This window comes from Puccinia triticina, chromosome 8A (assembly GCF_026914185.1).
Source record: "Puccinia triticina chromosome 8A, complete sequence".
NCBI lineage: Eukaryota > Fungi > Basidiomycota > Pucciniomycetes > Pucciniales > Pucciniaceae > Puccinia > Puccinia triticina.
In genome coordinates, this window is record NC_070565.1 from 6011423 (window position 1) to 6030680 (window position 19258).

Genomic DNA, 19258 nt, shown 5'->3' on the forward strand with positions numbered 1-19258 from the left:
TCGCTTGAAATTGCACCCATATCCCATTGTGGTTTCCCTTTGTTCATGATCATTGAAAAATTGATTTAACATTGAAAGACTTGCTGTGAGGATCAAGACTACAGATCCAAGTCTGGAGCCTCTGGGACTACATTTCCCCACAAGGACTCCATTTTTTCTTCACCTCTGAATTAACATCTCCAGGGTCTGCAGATTGGACAGAAAGGCCTCATGACTGGTGGGTTTCCCAACTCGTGCATCAGAAACCAAATGGTTACCACTCGCGAGGAAACTTATCCAACCAAATGGCTGCCACTCCTGAAGGAACTCATCCAATCAGACATGCATAGTTGACCAAGCTTTCGTTGTGGCAGGCTTATAATTTCATAAAATGTCAGAAGTAATTAATTTACAGAGACTTGATTCTTAAAGAAATACGGGATATGAATTGAAAGAGTGGTACACTAAGGAAGGGTTCTTGTAAGACCAACCATATGTTGGGATTTCTTGCACAAGTTGTGCCTCGCGTTTCAACAGGCCGAGGTATCTCTGGGCTTGTTGTAAAATTTGTTCATCATCCTCTCCAACTCACCCGCACGACTCAAAGATTCCATGAACTTGATAAAGAAATGGGCGTCTGAGAAGTTTGATGCGAGCCCAAATCTATCAATTTTCCACGCGGAATCGAGCATTCGACGAAAAAAGAAAGGATAAGCTTTAGGTCAATATCCTCATAACTGGGAGCAGGAAGAACATCAGATTTTGTTTATTGCTTACGAAGCTCTTGTGACCCCGGCTGCTCGGACACCCCACTTGGCTTGTATATCTTTCTTCGTTTCGCCGCTTCGTAACTCGCTCATCATGTCCTTCATTCCCATTATACTGGCGGCACCACCGGGATTGCTAGAGTGATTGTAGTTTTGATCAGCACGTAGCCAATCTGCTTTCACCCATCATAAGAATACTCACCACATGCAACCAGCTCGGAGACTAATTCCTTGGAGTGAAGCTGCGTATTCAATTACTTCGCAGCTAACAAACTCGCCTGCTTTGTCCATGACCTCGAAGGCGATTAGGCCACCATGAAGCTTAGCCATTTCGGCCTTTGGTAGTAAGACATTCGGACTTCGGACGAGGATGAACGGAGAGTGTCCGACCTCATGCTTGATTTTGGCCATCTGCTCGACGGTCCAATATGTCAAAGCAGCAACCCTTGATCCTAGATTGTTACTCAGGGCTTTCTCCAAAGTCGCAAAGGCTGGAGGAATGATAAGTGTTGACAGGAAATCTGTCGTGCCATCCTCAAAACGCGCTGGACCTTGTTCCATCGTGACTGCTGCGCCCGGGGCCTGCACCAATTGCACCGTTCCGCCACAAAACCACGGTTTGTTGAGTCTCTCGAGCAGGCTCTTCTTTATCACGAGGGCACCCAGACCGGTTGGAAGACCGATCATCTTGTAGATACTAAAGGCAACCGCATCGAGTGATCCGTGAAGTTTTTCTAGAGATAGCTTGGTTGTTGGGAGTAGAGCAGCGGCGTCAAGAAGGGTGGTGTATCCGAGGGAAGACGCTAGTGGAATGAGCTCGTGGATCGGTGCTTTCAACCCAGTAATGTTACTTTGTGCTGTTGTAACGAATAGGCCTGGGGAAGCGGATGCGCCTTTGAGATTTAATAGCCGTTCCTAAGTTAATTAACACGTTAGTATTTTGGACTGAGCCGCCGGGTTGCTTGGGCCTCAAACATACCGTCAACGAATTGCTTGATATCCTCAGGCCGCGCATGTCATCGGGGAGATCGAGGTATTCCACTTTGGCACCCGCCCGGTCGGCAAAAGCACGCATTCCATTGACACTGTCTGCAAGGTAAGTAAAAGAAAACTCATTATGTAAGAGCAATGCGATGTTCTGGGATGCATGAAAGAAAAGACAAACTATGGCTATCAGTACTAATGACTAGGTTTTGACCGGATTGATAAGGGTATCCTTCAGCAACTATCTTGAGTGCTCCAGTCGCGTTAGAGGTCCAGATCAAGTCATACACATTCGGATTGGCATCCAGGAAGGCGAGGACAGTTTGCTTCGCATCTTCGTTGGCGCGACTGCTCAATTGGCTGGAAGGGTTTGTCGAATGGGGGTTCCCGTATACATTCTGAGCAAGTTGATCCGCAAACGACCTGGCCAGGGATTCAGGATAAAGCCCTGCACCCGTGTAGTCCAGGTAGCAGGAGGGATGGCTTGGATTGTCTAGACGCTTGAAATCGGTCCGTCGTAGTTCGTCGAGGAAAGGAGAGTTGTACTCGGGGTTTTTCGCCAAGAATGATAAGAAGGCTGGCGAGGTATTGCCAATCGGGGTGATCCCTTGCGCTAGATTCTCGGTGTCATCGTCATCTGGTAGTTGGATGGCTCCTTCCCCGGCGCGATTGAAGCAGGGAAGACAGATATTGACACCGCAAAGCTTCATGTTATGATGGTCGACCCTTATAGAAAACTCAGGAGAATATTAAGAGCCGATGTTGAAGAGAGAGGTGATATGAGGTGGGATTAGATTGAGAAGAAGACGGTCTATGTAATCAGCATATACAGGGCCTTATCTGCGCCCCGGATAGACCTGGAAGAATACTGCCGCAAGATAGAGTATCTTATCAAAACGCTTCTATCGGCTTTGACCACTGATCACCGCACAGGGTCACGACTTGCGAGGACGGTTGTTTGGAGCGGTGGGTAAATGAAAATTGTTGTTATGATAAGAACAGTACAACTGACGGTAGTTAAGCCTGCCCAAAGACCAAGGTGCATGACATTGGCTCTGTATCGACTCCAATCAGGTCATGTTATCAATCCAAGCAAGGTTTCATGTGAATCACTTTCGAGAAAATCGTCGTCATGTTACCCGAAAGAAATATCTCCCAGAGGTCATGAAACTAACAGGCAGCACCTGATTGCGCATCTGCTTGGACTGGTCCTTGCGCCCTCAGTCACACTGACACTCCTCTGGACTTCCGGCACTCTCAGCACCCTCGGGCTTGTGCCCATGTGACCACGCCTTGAAGCTGTCAGGTAAGCAACCACACACAAATTGTCGATTTATGTATCCATATTCAAGGAATGATATGCTATCTGCGTATAGGTAAACCCTCATGTGTCCCAAAATTCTGTTTCACTCCAAAGATCTATATGTACTTCCCACTTATCTGGCTTGTGGGATGCAGGGGCTCTGACAATGTAGCTTATCATGTAGGCAACGGGTACATAACATAAAGATAGGATACATAAAAATGGGCTTGACCATCACCGTCTGAGAGGTCAGAGCTGGAATCAAGCAATTTGTTGTGCACTGTGTAGCTTTGATACAGCAAGCATCTCAAATTTATACTTCCGAGGTGGTGATTATCAGGTCAAGAAAGGAAAATCCATGAAGAAGTGACATGAAACTTGCAATATGAACAATTTCCTTACCAAACAAAAATAGTGTCAATGTTATGATTATCTCTTGGGCCCCTGGAGAGGCTGGCTGGAATTACGCTCCTGTTGTTTATAATGGTTCTCATGAAACCAAGCAAGGAAAAAAACATGACCAGTTCAGAGAACAACAAGGGGAGCTGAGATTTTGAGAATGGGCCAGGATATGGGAGCCCAGTACAAAGGTGGAAAATAAGTTCCCAAGAAAGATTATGAAAGAAAAAGAATGAAAAAATGAAAAGTGTGAAAATTATTCAATTTAATGCAAATTGCTAAGAATCTTTATTATTGTTCAAACCAAAGAGAAAAAATTAGAGGAGACAGTATGGCACATGACAGGAATGATAAAAATTGGAAAAAAATTGAAACAATTTTCAATGATCTTACACACTAAGCCCACCCTGTGGCTGGAGAGAATTTCAAAATGGCAATATTTAACTTGTTGTAGCAGCACCATTTCCCATTGAGTGATTAGGTTATAGGGAGACAAAAGATGCACCAGATCATGGATAATCTTGTTACATATTTCATTAATTTTTTTGGGGCCTTGAGTGGCACTCAAATTCTTTTGTTATGACAACATTGGGTGTGCTTGATCTTGTATTATCTCACAACCCAAAACTAATTATATTACAAATGATATTCCAGATCAAGGAGAAGAGTTGGGGGTAGATGAGGATAGTAAATAGATGATTCCAGCTTAGGTGGTCCCAGAAGTGAAAACTAGAAGGACAAGTGTTGTGGCAATTTATATAGGCAAGCGGCATATAATGTCCTCTCACTGCAGATCAAGCAGAAATCCAGTGGGGCGGCTGAGCAAATTCTCAGTCTACATATCCAAACAGACAATAAGCATGTGTGCTTAGGTGTCTTATATGTAGGCTGAGGGGAACCTTGAATGTACAGCTAAGAAAAGCATGCCAAAAGTCAGCAAACAGGGAGGCTGCGGGACCGAGGACTTGTCACGGGGACAAGGAAACAGGGGTTTGAGCCACCCTCTGGACGCACGGACTTACTGGAACGGTTGGAGTAGGACTTTGGCGGGACTCACGGATGGACTGGATAGTGCAGACCAGCACCAGGTGAACTGGGGCAGCAGAAGTGGACGGCATTGAAGTCGATGATGTTGGGGCAGAAGCACCACGAAGAGACTAGGGTCAGTGCCTAGTCAGAGGGTGCAGGAGAACAGGCTTTGGAGAGGTGCTAGGCTGGGAAGTGATGCATGCAGAGTTTGGCGAGTGCAGGAAAGGAAGGACGCGGGCAACATTGGCTGGGAGAGTAGTTATGTGGGTGGAGGGAGTGGAGGAACAGGGACCTTTTGGGGGGCTTTTCTCTCACTTCTTTATCTATCATTCTACAATATACTTGCGGAGCTTTTGCCTATTGCTACACCACGGTGAGTTTTTACCACCCAACATTCTTATTTGATTGCGGAGTTTTTCTTTGTGCAAGCAGAGCGGCTGATTCTTACGCAGATTAGACGGATCATATCAGGCTCAAAGCGGAGCGCTGAAGAGGTTTGTACATTGCGGAAACGCAGCGCCGGTAACCATACAAACCCGGAGTTATCTAGAAGCAAGGTGGAGTGCCACTTCTTATCAGGCAACACACTTTTATTTTGAAAAGTGGGGGTCTGGCTGGGAACCCATTTTTGTTTTGCTATCCACACTTGGGAATCAATATTAGACTTTTGTGAATGAGCTTATTGTTAGACGTGTTTACAGCTGGAGACGACGTGGAAACAGAGGAGATTGGAGTTAACTTTGCTAGCGGATTGGATATGGAGTCTCAAGGATCTTTGGGAAGCGGAGAGATAATCAGAGGAGGAAACAACCAACCAGAAGACAGACTTCTTCCAATAAACCAATCTTGGCTCGGGGTGGCTGTGGAACCGAGGTCATATGGGTCAGTTTCAACTTTGCGGACTCAGTTTTCTCCTCAAGGCAAGAAATTGAGTTCCATCTTTACCAAAAAGCTTTGTTATAACCACAGAACAGACATGTCTCCGGCTGGAAGCGCAACCAGAGAGCCATTGGGATTGGGAGTGGTACCAACTACAAGCAAAGTTCCAAGCAGATCATACGGACTTCCACCATCACCTAAGGACGTGGACATGGACAGGCCTAATGAGAACAAGGTACCAGCGCAAAAATAGGCCAGTCATTTGTTTGATGGGGGGGGGGGGGGGGGTGAGATTTAAAAATTGTCACCATCAATGATCTTCTAAGTTTTGGTAGCTGGGATGGACAACATCAAAACTGCAGGCTGCAAAATTTGAAGACTGCAATTTCTTCACTTTGTGGTGGATGGCCTATGCGCCACAAACCTCACATTAGGCCTAACAAATGGCTTCAACGAGATTAACTAAGCCTCTCTGAGGAGGCCCAAAGAATCTCCAAAGGAGAGGCTTAGGACTAAAGTCACATTCTTGGCCAGAGGCTGATTTTACGCAGAAAATCCCAACTTTTCCCTCTCTGTCTCTCAACTTTCATTTCAAAGTCCCATATACAAGTTTGTAGGCCTCAATCTGAGATTTCATTTACCTATTTTTACAGGTAAATTCATCAAAAACTGGCTGCTCAGTGGTCAATCTTGTGAGGGCTATTAATCCTGAGCAATACAAAGAAGCCATCAGATCATCCAAAGGTCAAGGTTGGACACACTCTCACGGGGTTTTTTCAGTATTGACTTAAGAATGGCAGGTCTCTTGAGCTCATAGGCTTGGTATTTCCACAGGGTACTCTCATATGGCCTCTAACCTTATTTTCATGTGTTTAGGCCGGTCTGGCTATTTTGTTTGCATCAAGCTAGATAGGCTCTCTTTTTGCAACAATTTTTTTTCAGGGGATAGTGGCAACAATGGGCCACTACGCTACGCTACGGGCCAATATCCGTTAGTGTATCCATGGTTATTTTGCGAGACAAATGGGGTATTGTTATCCCCAATTACAGCCCAATACACTAGCAGTTGGTGTATCCAAAGTTTCTCATTGAAGATCTTGGGTATTTTTATCCAGGATACACTCAGAATACACTAACAGGTAGTGTATTTCTTTTGGATAACCAAGATTTCACTGAAAGTTAGTGTATCAGAGTTAGGATAAAAATCTTCTGCACTACAGTATCTGTTATTTCATGGTTTTTGGCCTCTAGAAAATGATTCTCAAAACATTATGTCCTACATTTATTTTGCAACTCAATACCAACTTGACTACCAGAAATATCAATACACTGAAAGTAATTTTATCATTAATTGCAGAGATAAAATATCAGGTATTGTTTTTTTATCAGGAATAACAACAGATAAAAATCATAAGAATAGGATTTGGTTATTGTTAACCTGACATATTTCAGCTGTGTAGTGCAGCGGAAAAAACTAACAATCACCAGGGCAGCTTTGGGGGCACTCCCCAGAGAGTGCCTCACCATGAATTATTTTCATAACTTGGCACAATATCTACTACAACATATGTATAATCAAACATGAAATAATATGTAACTATACATAAAGTATCCAAAACTTGGCTGGAAGTCATCTGCAACTCCATTGGAAATAAACTGGAACAAAACAGTACAACATCTCTGTAACCAATTTATAACTCAAGTGAAACAATGCATCCATTAGGGTGGTGTAGCGCAAATCCACTAAAAATCAGTGTAGTGTAGCAGAATTGATATAATTTTGTGCTAACCCTAGGCAGGCAGGCCACCAAAAAGTGCCCGCAATCATGCACTACAGCACTTTTTAGAGTCATTTTGGCCTTTTTTGCCGCTAAAAGTGCTGTAGCATAGCAGGGGTAGTGGCCGCTAACACTGCAGAAAAAAAAGCGCAACAGTTGGTGCAGATCTGCTAACACTAAGTAGCCCTGTAGTGTAGTGTAGCTTAGAGAACATTGTTGGTAGAAAGTTTAAGCAAGTTTCATTTTAATGGCAGACACTCATCACAATATCATACACAAGTCTAGTGTAATTCTGAGTAGATTTTGATTTCCTGCTGCTACCCAGAGCACTAAAGAAGTGGTTCAAAGATTTTTTTCCTCCAGAGCTGCAGAGGAAAAATGGGTGATGACTTCTAAAAATGGTGGGTAGGTACGGTACGGTTATTGGCAACATGCTAATATTGTAACATTTTTTTGTTTCTTAATTTTACCGTTAGCTGTAACAAAAGTGCATTAAAATATTGCAACTTGAAGAATCTCGTTATTTGACGTCCATTACAATATCTGCCGGTAAAGAGGGGAAGATATTGAAAAGCTCCTTATTAAGAGGCGGCAATTCACCCCTCTTTATCTTGTTATCCAGCGGTTAATGTGTTACGTTACTAGCAATGCGAGTAACACATTAGATATTCTGGACTGTTACAATACGGCCCCAGGATTTGAAGCATTTTTTACTGATACCAATAACGCCTGAGTGTAGTAACGGCAAGTGTTACACCATGCGGATAACAGCGGTTATCATAGTGTATTGTAACTCAAACTATCCATTTTTGCTGCTGGGTTTTGCTTTTCTTACCTCAATTAATCCTGGTGTGTTGCTGTGGTGTCCTAGCCCTCCAGTTGTCAACCTATTGTACGTGCAAACAATAGGGTGACATGGGCGAAATGCAAAACGGATTCATATGCATATGGATCTGGAATTTTCAAAAACATGAACAACAACACAACTGAGCGGCTGATTTGTGTAACGCTGTTGGTTCCTCTATACAAAATATGGCAAATAAAAGCCAGTCTTGACTTCAACCAGTTAACTGCCCCTTTTACATGATATTCTAGCCATTTTCTGAGGTAAATTCAAGGAAACTCCCATCACATTAAAGGAATAATTTCCTTCCAGTTGTCACCCCATTGTACGCGCGTACAATAGGGTGACATTGGCGAAATGTAAAACAGGTCCATGTGCATATGCATGTGGAAATTGCAAAAGCAAAATCTAAGAAGCTGATCTATGTGAAGCAGTTGTAAACTCTGGATGAACTCTGGCACAGGAAACACAATCTTGACTTCAACTAGTTTTCTGCCTCTTTTACATAATATTCTAGCCATTTTTTGAATGGAATTCCAGGAAAATCCAATCAATCTGAGGGAACTATTGTACTCCAGTTGTCACCCCATTGTACGCGCGTACAATAGGGTGACATTGGCGAAATGTAAAACAGTTCCATGTGCATATGCATCTGGAAATTCCAAAAACAAAAACAAAAACACAACTTAGCGGCTGATCTACGTGAAGGGGTTGTGACCTCAGATGAACTGTGGAACAGCAAAGCCAGTCTTGAATTCAACCGTTCTTTTACCCCTTTTACATACTATTTTATCCAATTTTTGGTGAATTTCTAGGAAACTCCTATCACTTTGAGGGAATCATTTATATAAACTACTTTTGATAAAGTACGTGAAGAATTCATTTCACCCACATGTTTTGGATTGATGTCACATCTCAAATTTCAAAATATAACAATGGGGCCAAAGAAGCTGTCATGTCACATGCAATGGCGGGTAGGTACAGTATGGATATCAGGAAAATACCAATATTGTGACAATTTTTTGCTTTTTACCACTACCACTAACATAACAGAAGTGTGCTACAATATCACACCTCAGGTAGCCTTATTTTTTTACATTATTTACAATATCTGGCGGTGCAGAGGGGCAGATATTGGGAAATTTATTGGAAAGAGGAGGCCATTTAACCCTCTGTATTGTGTTACTCAGTGGTTAACGTGTTGATAGTGAAGTCAGCCTGAAAACATTTACCCCTTTAAAATACGGTCCCGGGCTTAAAAGTTGTTGTTAATAATACCAATACCACCTGAGCATAGTAACAGCAAGTGTTACACTACACAGATAAAGGCAGCTATTTTACTGTATTGAAACAACCAATTTTTGTCACATTCATGAGGCTAGCAGTTACTGCACCACTCTGTAGCTGTCTTGTAAAAATGGTGGGTAAATACAGGGTAATTTAGCATTAGGGTGGCAGTGCTAACCACAACCTTTCCTTTGCAGTGTTACCATTCTACCACCCCTGCTAAGCTATTTTATGCTCTGAAACAGTCCTTGCAGCGGAAAAAAAGTCTAAAAATCTGCTAAATAGTGCTGTAGCGCAGCGTAAAAGGCGCTTTTTTGTGCCCTTTGCGCGTAGCTTCAGCACAGGGATGGTTCAATTCTGCTACTTGACACCAATTTTTAGTGGAATTGTAATACTCTAAGGTGAAAATAGCTGGTACATAAATGCTTTTAGCTGATAACAGAGAGGTTTTTAATTCAAAGTTACTTTGAAGATGTGATATCACTGCCAGCATGATTGGCTGGGATGAAGTCCTCCCAGTTTAACTGGGATGCACTCAACCAATTTAAAATGGGTTGATCTTGACCAATGAAATATAAAACCAAGGGGGGTACCTTGGATTTATATTTCATCAGTTGAGATCAACCAAGTTTAAATCGGTTGAGTTCATCCCAGTTTAACTGGGATGACCTTAACCCAGCTAATTATGCTGGCAGTGTATCTGTCTGCAAAGGGATTTCACACCACAGTAAAAAGAATTTGGGGATGCAAGAGTTGATTTGGAAATGTAAAACATGGGTTAGGATTGTAATGAACTTGACTTCAATAGGGGGGTTCACAATTGAAATTGACAAAACTTTCATTTTAAGGTGTTTATGAACATTTTTTCAAAAAATCAATAAGTTGTACTGATTGATCAGTATCTCCTGCTGCTGTGCATTCTCCCAAAATTTTAAAAATTTGTTCATAAAGGCCTTAAATTTGGCTCCAAAGTTTAGTAAAATTCAATTGTGAACCCCCCTAATATGAATTCAATGTAGTTGAATGATAGTTCACATTGAATAGTTACATATCAATCCAAATTAGATTGGCCTATTGTTATTGCCAAGTAATGAAACAATTCAAACATCAGATAGTAAGGAATTCCGCCTCAGTTCAGACAAAAACTAGCACCAAATTCAGCTGTGGCACTCCTTGGTGCCCCCAAAGCTTCCCTGGTGAATACACTACACTAACAATACAGTTAGTGTATCAGCCCACCGTTGATAGTGGTAGGTGTTGTTTTGGACACATGAGAATATTTAGAAATAAAAGCAGATTCTAAGGGTGCTGGAGGCTGTAAAATGGGTAGAGGGTGATGTGTGGGTGAAGGAATTTTTAGATGTTTGTTCCCATCAAAACTCACCGGAGCTCCCCCGAACGGAGGCGGGATTGACCTGCCTCCGCAGTCGAATTTGCGGCAGGTAGGTCAAACCAGACCGCCTGCGGCCTCTTGACCCCGCAGGCGGGCCAACGTCGACTGCCGCGAACCGAAAAAAATGACAACCACAACCAAGCAGAGCATCATCATCAGCTCACTCTTAAAACGCAAGCAAGCCATCAAACCATCCTCACCCCTGCTGACCTTCAGAAGAACCTCCTCAACTAACCTCGAACAGCATCAATCAAACTCAGAACCTAGACCTATCCCTTCAAGCTCAACCTTGTCCGTGGACTCGGACTCAATCAAACAGCAATTTAGATCAATCAAAACCAACTTATCCAATCAATTTGCCGACTTTCCGGCTAAATTATCTCAACTCACCGGATATGGTGACATTGATAAACTCAAGTCCCTGGTCTCTCAAACCGAAGCTAACCTCAGAACCAGTAGAGAGGATGCCGTACAAGCCAAGATTAAATACAACTTGGCTGCTCAAAGGAGAGCCGAGAGTATCAAGGAAGTAAACGATCTGCTCGCCAGAAAAGCAAGCTGGTAAGTCATACCTGCATTTTCATATCTAAAAATATTGTCACACCTTTGGACCGCGAATTCAAATCCTTTTGACTAATCATATCCATTTAGGTCAGACCAGGACCTTGCTAGATTTACGACCTTAGTCAGGACAGACCATTCTAACGAACAGGCTGAATCGGAGGCCAAGAAAGCATTGGAAGAATCTGAAGCAAAAGTCGATCAACAATTTACGAGTTAGTTTGAGCAACACCTTTCCAAGGGCTCGTCTCATCAAGCTATCTTCCAACTGTTTTTTTGTTGAATCTTTTTCCGTAGACATGATGCAAGCAATCCTTACTCGATATCATGAAGAACAGGTTTGGTCTGACAAGGTAGATTGCTTTTATTATCCTATCTTTCACGAAATCTCCAACTCCTGAATTTTCATGATGATTTGGTTTTTAGATACGATCTTTGTCAACCACATTTTCACTATCAATCACTCTCATTAACGTTCTAGTTTTCCTGGCAGCAATTGTATTGGTCGAACCTTACAAAAGATCCAAAGTAGTTTCTGAGGTTGAAGAAAGGTGTGAATTGTTTGCAACATCTCCCTTTGAATTTCACGTCTCATGAGACTTGTCTTTTATCGCGTATTTAGAATCGTAAAGCGGGACATGAACAACACCGACATTCTTGATCGGGCTCTGAATACGGTTGTCGATCGACTGTCTTCGACAGAGAAACAGCTCTCAGATTTAATTACTTCGTTGCAAGCCCCTCTCGCGCTGACTACATCGACATCCCCTTTGCCACCTTCAACATTGGATGACATACCTATCGTACCTGCCTCCGCTATCTCATTGGAAACAAACAAAATGGAAGATTCAATGCCAAGCCCAATCCCAAGATCCAGGACCGATCAGAGAGATTACTTGGCGAGTCCGGAAATCAAGAATATGCGAGAGACGACTGAGGATGTGGCAGGTGTAGCAGAACAATCATCTGAAGAGCCCACAACGTCCCCCCAGCCTCCTCGATCTTCCTCGTGGTACGACAAGCTGAATCAAGCTAAAGACGATTGGTTAGAGAGCCGCGACTACAATAGCCCAGACCAAGAATCTCTCAAAGCTATCGGAATTGGCACTGTTGTTGGGATCATCCTACTAAGTAGCTATCACTTCTTTTCCCAATGACCTCCATCGCTTTCTCCCCGTCAGCTCCACCGATACCTCCTTCGTCAACAGTACCCATCAATCTGATTTGTTGGACATATCAATTGCAATTAGACCTTTCTAGTAAACTCATATACTTCTTGATTTCGAAGACTTATACCATACACCTTCCTTGGCTGAATAGAAGAATATCTAACGTTGAATAACTAAAAACCTATGCAATTAATGCCTCATGCATCTATACTTACTGTAGTTCCAAAGAAGCTTGTCCCTGCCAGTGACAAACTCCAAAATATTCAGCCAAAATATTCTTGATTCTGGCCAGTACGCTGGAAGAATACAGCCTCTATACAGGGGCAACTGGCTGTATCTCTCTCCTCTCTCCATACCTCCCCTGTCCCCTGATTGCAGTCAGCCCAGATTTTTTTGCCACCCACCCATCCACATTCAGGCCGGAAAATGCCCTTCCACCCTCAACCCTGCCTGCAACCAAAAAATCATCCCAGAAAAAACTAATGGCGCTGTTGTGAGCCCCATTTCACTTTCCCTCATCCCCCTTTCCTACCCCCCACCCACAAAACTGATGCCCCCCCTTCCCATACCTGAATTGGATATCAGTGTACCAGTTTTGGCGGAGAAAAACAAGGACACTGCTGTGAGTACAGTTGCACAAGGCAATAAGCAGCACTTTTTTTTGAGGGTCCAGACGGTTGGGGGGGCAAAAATTTGGATTTTGGGGGTGTGTACTTCTTCCACATTTTGCTGCAGGAGGAGAGAGAGGAGACTCTGAACCTGTGCCGCCCCTTTACTTGGGTGACACTTCAAATGAGTTGGAGTCTCCCAGGCAGGCAGACCCCGGCAAAATCCAAACTTCCTCACTGAGCAATCCAGCAGAATTCCAATCCTATAACAGGCAAGTTGTTTTTCACTTTGGGCTATACAGAAGTAAAATAAACATACAAATTTATGTGCTGACTTCAGATGGATTTCATGTCTATGCATTTTTTTTTAGCTTACCAAAAGCAATCTCACTCTGCAAACACATTTACTTCCTGCAAGGCTCTCTTTGAGAAAGTACAACAAACTTGCTCCCTTCTTACCATTCAAAAGTATTTCCAACAAACCTAATGGCATCTCTCAGTTTATCGGTGAGGATATGGTGCTTGCCAATTGGAAATATTGATGAAAAATACAGTTCACATTGGTGTATTCCAAAAAGAGCTTGCATGGATGTAGGTTATGAATGCTTGATTCAACTCCTTCTTTCTTACTACAGTACCAACAATGCAAAGTTACAATCCATAACAAAAATTAATGGATAATGTAACTCAATTGGTGCTGTTATTGTTGTGCTAACAGCAAAGATGTTTCAGTTACATTTTATTTTTTATTTTTTCCCTCTTTTATTAGACCTGGTACATTGTCCCCCACAATCCTAGGGGAATAACATGCGTATAACACGGGTTTTTTGCCCATTTTACAGTGTTTTCACGCCAGATAACACAGTTATTGCGTTACTGGCATTATTCTTTGCGGTATTGTGGGGAAAACCCCCTCCGTTATGTTATCCAAACATGCTCAGGCAGATTTTACCAGATAAAAATAACTTATTACCTATAATCTGGTAATGGAGGGAATTATTTTACAAAAATCCCTCTGGATAATGTAATGTCAGTAACTTCACATTGTTTTTACTACATAAGAATATGTCTCTTGTTTGTTTGATTTACTCTCAACAGTTTTTGCCCAATCAATTGATCAGTATGCCCATATGAGCAGCTCAATTGTTGTTTTAATGCATAAATATTATTTTATTGGTTTCTTTAATCCATAAATATGCATATACATCCATATTTATGTACTTGCCCTCAAGCTTGGAGGCTGGTGTGATATTCAGACCCATACACATGGCAGAATGAAAGATGTGGTGCAGGACTAACAGACCCACCCCTGAAGATTTTTTAGGACTGGCATCTCAAGGTCTGCCTCCAGCAAGATATTCAAGGTTTGAAATCCGCATCCGCTGTGGTAAGACCAATCAAAATCAAACCCCTTACAAATACATTAAAATACAATTTACATATATTACAATTATGTACACACCGTCAAAAAGCGTGGAAGAATTTAGTTTGCAAGTTATAAGACAGATATATATAAATTACACAAGAACTCTTTATCTTAATGCGCCCATTAAAAGCGCTGGACACCCTTAAAATCACATGTACATATTTCTGTTTTCACATGTTGTTTATTTTATCACAAGTTCACTTAAAAACCACTCATATCTTGGCAATCACCTCTAAATGGCCAAGTTTTCCCTAATAGGAAATTTCCCCACCTTGATCTTCAATCACAAGTAGCAAATCACTTCTTAGACGTAATTTTCCTTCCCAAATAGTCCAAGCCAAGTGATCATAACCCAAAGGGGAAATTGTTTTCATTACATATTTAAATCTTTCCCAACTGGTACATTTATTTCACATTACATTAAACAGCTTTCCCCATTAGTACATTTATTTCACTACATTGTAAATCACTCTCAGACGTGATTTTCCCTATAAAAGGAGGCCTCTCTTGCCCCTTCTTGTTTTCTTTCCCCCTCATGCTTGCACTAGTGAATGATAATTGATATTATTCAGCAGACATCACATTAAATTTTGCCCCCATCAAACATTGTCTTATAAAATTGCCCCCTTATCAAATATTGCCTCAACTTCTCACTTGACTCAAAAATCTGACTTATTAATTTAAATTCAGGAATCTCCCAGAGTACTCATCACGCCAAAACTCTTCTAAATTATAACATTACATCAAAATTAAATTTTACAAGGTTTAAAATAATAACAAGATTTAAATAGCTAAAATTCAGGAAGATTACGCCACACTAAAATAAATAGTGTATCTCCTAGAGCTTAATTACAGGAGGGCAGCCCTTCAAGCACCCGTGTAAACTGTCAAATCCGTGATATTTACATTTCCCCTCCCGTGAGAGTTCCACACCGTCAATTCAGCATTTAGTTTTCATCGCACTCTTTTGGCTATTTTTCCCTTGGTTCTCTTTCCGGTTATGCTTCCCTTTTTTTCTCTTGTACTCTGCTTGAGATTTCTCATTTCTCTCCTCTGCAGACTACCTCTGTTTTGGAGGTTTTGTTCTTTGATTGGTGTTTGGTTGCAGAGTGTTGTGGGGTTGTTGTGTTTCTGACGGTTGTTGTTCTCATAGCAGTGGACATGTGTCAGACACAAGGGTCAGGCGCATGCCACTCATCCTAGACTATATTTCAAGCTCTGCCTGAGATTGTACAAGGTCCTCCATGTAATACCATAGCTTTCTGAGCATTATTGATCCTGATCCTGATTCTTCCTGAGTTCAGTGGAGCTTTTGAGCCTATTTCCTGATTCCTTTCTGCATCTCCAACCTCTTTTTCTGCAATATTCATAGTTTTGAACCTTGTGCATCCCTTATCTGCTTCTCCGACACCATTTGTCAGACCCCACTCCTCTGATTCTCATCCTACACCTCTGCCAAGGGTATCCACCCCCTTTGTCATCTCAAACAAATCCACCCCACTATCATAGGTCTGATCCTTTTCCACTTGAGATTTTACAGACTGCCACAAGGGCAGATGTAGAGAAATTTCCCCTCAATGCACTGCCTACAGTCTGACATCTTAGTATCTCCATACCATGATAAGCTACACAAAGACCTGGTCCATTGTGGATTGGCAGAGACCCATTGTAGGGTGGTGGATAATTTTTGGTGGCCATCCTTGAAGCAGTCAGTTGTGCCCTGGTTTTGAGGCTGTGAAGCTTTTTAGAAGCACAATCTCAGGCAGCCTTTGGAGCTCCCCTACCTAACAGGAAAGTCAATGATTTTTGAGATAGTTTCAATGGATGTGGTCCACATTAAAGTGGGTGGTGCTAAGTATCTGATTGTGGCTTGTGATGATTTTCCTGGCTGGGTTAAAGCCAAGTTCCTCAATAATGTTGCCTTTCAAGTGGTGGTGGTGTTCCTTCAAGAGCATTGGATGATGCACTACAGCTTGGTGTGTTCTTATTTGACAGGTGGCAGGATTTTGTGTGCATTACCAGGAAAGCATCAAGTTTCCACACCATATTAGCCTGAAGGGCAAGGAATGGTTGAGTGTGGAAACTCTCAACTCAAATTCTATGCCTTTTGTGTTGTTTGCTGATCAGATCTCAACTAAGTGGGCTGCAGGGTTCTCTCCCTATGATTTCATTTTTGGACAGTGAGTGACACTGCCTGTAATTCTCAAAATTGAATCTTTTCTGGGAGTGGACTGGGATCAAGTTCAATATGTGGCGGATCTGTTGGTGGCACAGCATAGGCAGTAAGAGCAAAGCAAAGAAACTTGGGTGGCTGCCTAAAAGTCAGGTTTGCTTGTGCCAGGTGATCTGGTTCTGGTGCATAAACTTTCTCTGGAATTTCAGTGGGGATACTCTTTGCCCACAAGTGGAATGGACCCTACTACACTGTGAAGCAGGTTTCTGGTCTGGGGATTCACTATGTGCTGGAGTCTGAGGCTCTGAGTTTTCCTTCTCTTGGCTGACATTTTTGTCCAAATTGGGCCCAGGATTATCATCCTTGATGTTGTTTCTGTTAGAATGAGAACCAGAACTCGCCATGTTGAGTTGACTCCAAGACTTGAGGTAAAGTTGGTTTCAAAAAACCCTGTAGTCAAATTCAAACATCCACCAAACTTAGCTACATAAGTCCCTCCTGGGCCGGAAGCACCCGCCTCCACTGAACCCGGCCGGGTTTGGGCGGCCTAGGCCCTAATGGCGGGCCGGCGGGCCCGCCCAATTGCCACACCTACAATTGCCAACGTTGAAGGAATGTGGATCCAGAAATATCCGACAACATCCGCAGGTTTGGTACCCTCGGATCTAGGATATCTGGCGTAATCCGCGCTCCGCTACGAGATATCCTAGATTGTCTACCGGATATGCCGCTCGGGACATATCGGTAAAGGGTTGGAGTGATCACCAGTGACTTCATCCATATTTAAGTCGAAATGTTGACTTCCTCAAGCTTGAACTCCGATCATTTCTTGAGCCCCCAGAAAGTCTTCCTCGGCTCAAACTCGTCTAGTTCTTCCCCATCTTCTCACCCAAACTACAAGCTATCATCAGCATCTTCATCAGCTCGTCAATTTTTCGACTCGAGCACTTCCAATGATACCACGACACTTGCTTCGGCTGATTTTGATGTCGATGTCCGATCTGGCTTCTTATCTCCTTCAGCTCCTCTAAAAAGAATAACCAATCCAGTCTATCAGCCGTGGGAAGACGCTCTAGAGACAATCAGCAAGTCAATATCTCAAACCGCCGATCCAGCGACAAAACTTGTCGAAGTTGAGAAATGGAAGAAATTCATCGCTTCCGAACTGCCGGTCTTGACTATTGATCCTCTAATAGACGATATCGTGGAAATGCGCAGAGCTCGCCTTGTCCTGGCGTTCTTGACCCACGCTTTTGTCCATTCTATATCCTCCAATGAGCACTCTGTCCATGAGGCGAAAACCCTCATCCCTCTTTCTTTGGCCGTCCCATTCTCTGCAATCAGTCTAGCTTTGGATATGCCTCCTGTTCTGACTTATGCGGACACAGTTCTATATAACTGGTCATTTAAAGAACCTAAACTCGGATTTACAGCTGAGTGGGTTCGCCTTCACCTCTGTGGATTGTTTCCCGTCTTCATTCCTAATATATGCTGACATATCAATCTTATCATGGTTCTTGATATTTTTAATGATAGGAATCTTGAAATACCAACAACGTTCACACAGACGGACTCCGAAAGACATTTCTATAAGACCTCAGTACTGGTGGAAGCTCTCGGGCCAGAATGTTTGAAGTTGATGCGATCATCCTTGGATGAAGCATTCATGGAAGATGAAACTTCAGTGAAGCGAATCGGAAACAATTTAGGAAGACTGGCGAAACAAATCGATCGCATATCAAAGGTTTTAAGTGACGTCCGAGTCGGATGTGATCCGCGAACGTTTTACTGGGAGATCAGGCCTTGGTTTATCGGTGGGCGATGGAGATGGGAAGGCGTTGAACCTGATGGATCAAACAAAGAGAGGACTGAAAAAGAAGCCGAAGAATCATCAGAAGAAAATCAATGGAAAGTAACTGAGTTTGGAGGCCCAAGTGCTGGACAAAGCACTTTGATTCATGCAATCGATGTCTTCCTGGGAGTCGACCACGAGCCCAATCAGCAGGAGATTTCAAGCGGAATCCATGATGAAGAAACTTTTATGAAGCGGATGTCAACATATATGCCCCATCATCATCGCCTCTTCCTCGCTCAGCTATCTCGCTCGTGTTTGACCAAGCGCGGTCAACCCAACTTGATCCGATCGATCGTGATCAATCATCAGGATCAGAAATTCAAATCAGGCCCAAATAACTTGAAGGAAAACTATAACTTCTGCATCCAATCCTTAGAAAATTTGAGAAAGACCCATACTCAAATCGTGTCTCTATTCATTATCTGTCAGAAGAACTCTTCGCCTCCAACTCATGTATCAGCCTTGGGTTCAGCTGAAAGTATCAATCCAACATCCACTCAGCTTAATAAACCAATCCACCGCGATGAGCCGCGCAACGGAAAGCTCCAAGACCGTACCAAGCGGACGGAGAACACAGAAGAGAAAGAAAGCTCGCCTATTTTACTTGGAGAACGCCGTGCAGACAATCATTCTCCGGCGATGGCTTCCATGGAGCAACTCGCGTCGATTGCAGAAGGGGATACAAGCATTCTGAAAGGCACGGGTGGTACTGACTTGTCGAAATTCTTAAAGCGGTGTAAACTGCGGACCACTCAAGCCCTCCTCGATTGATTGTTACATCCTCCCGGTCTCCTCTCTCTATCTCGTCTCACATATTTATTTAC

At 42.9% G+C, this 19258-nt stretch overlaps 3 protein-coding genes across 3 annotated transcripts; 2 read left to right on the forward strand and 1 right to left on the reverse strand.

Annotated features, from left to right (window-relative positions):
• Window positions 1–509: 509 nt before the first annotated feature.
• Window positions 510–2440, reverse strand: PtA15_8A649 (uncharacterized protein; the record flags this gene model as incomplete). Its single annotated transcript, XM_053172100.1, has 5 exons — window positions 510–642; window positions 757–882; window positions 949–1661; window positions 1726–1835; window positions 1912–2440. 5 exons carry the CDS (start codon window positions 2438–2440, stop codon window positions 510–512), a joined length of 1611 nt encoding a protein of 536 aa, XP_053023298.1.
• An 8326-nt stretch (window positions 2441–10766) lies between these two features.
• PtA15_8A650 (uncharacterized protein) lies at window positions 10767–12360 on the forward strand (the record flags this gene model as incomplete). The annotated part of the gene is made up of 5 exons (XM_053172102.1): window positions 10767–11203; window positions 11294–11418; window positions 11501–11556; window positions 11630–11754; window positions 11826–12360. The coding sequence occupies 5 exons, from the start codon at window positions 10767–10769 to the stop codon at window positions 12358–12360; spliced, it is 1278 nt and encodes a 425-aa protein (XP_053023299.1).
• A 5012-nt stretch (window positions 12361–17372) lies between these two features.
• On the forward strand, window positions 17373–19205 carry PtA15_8A651 (uncharacterized protein; the record flags this gene model as incomplete). Its single annotated transcript, XM_053172103.1, has 2 exons — window positions 17373–18016; window positions 18116–19205. 2 exons carry the CDS (start codon window positions 17373–17375, stop codon window positions 19203–19205), a joined length of 1734 nt encoding a protein of 577 aa, XP_053023300.1.
• Between the last annotated feature and the right edge of the window lie 53 nt (window positions 19206–19258).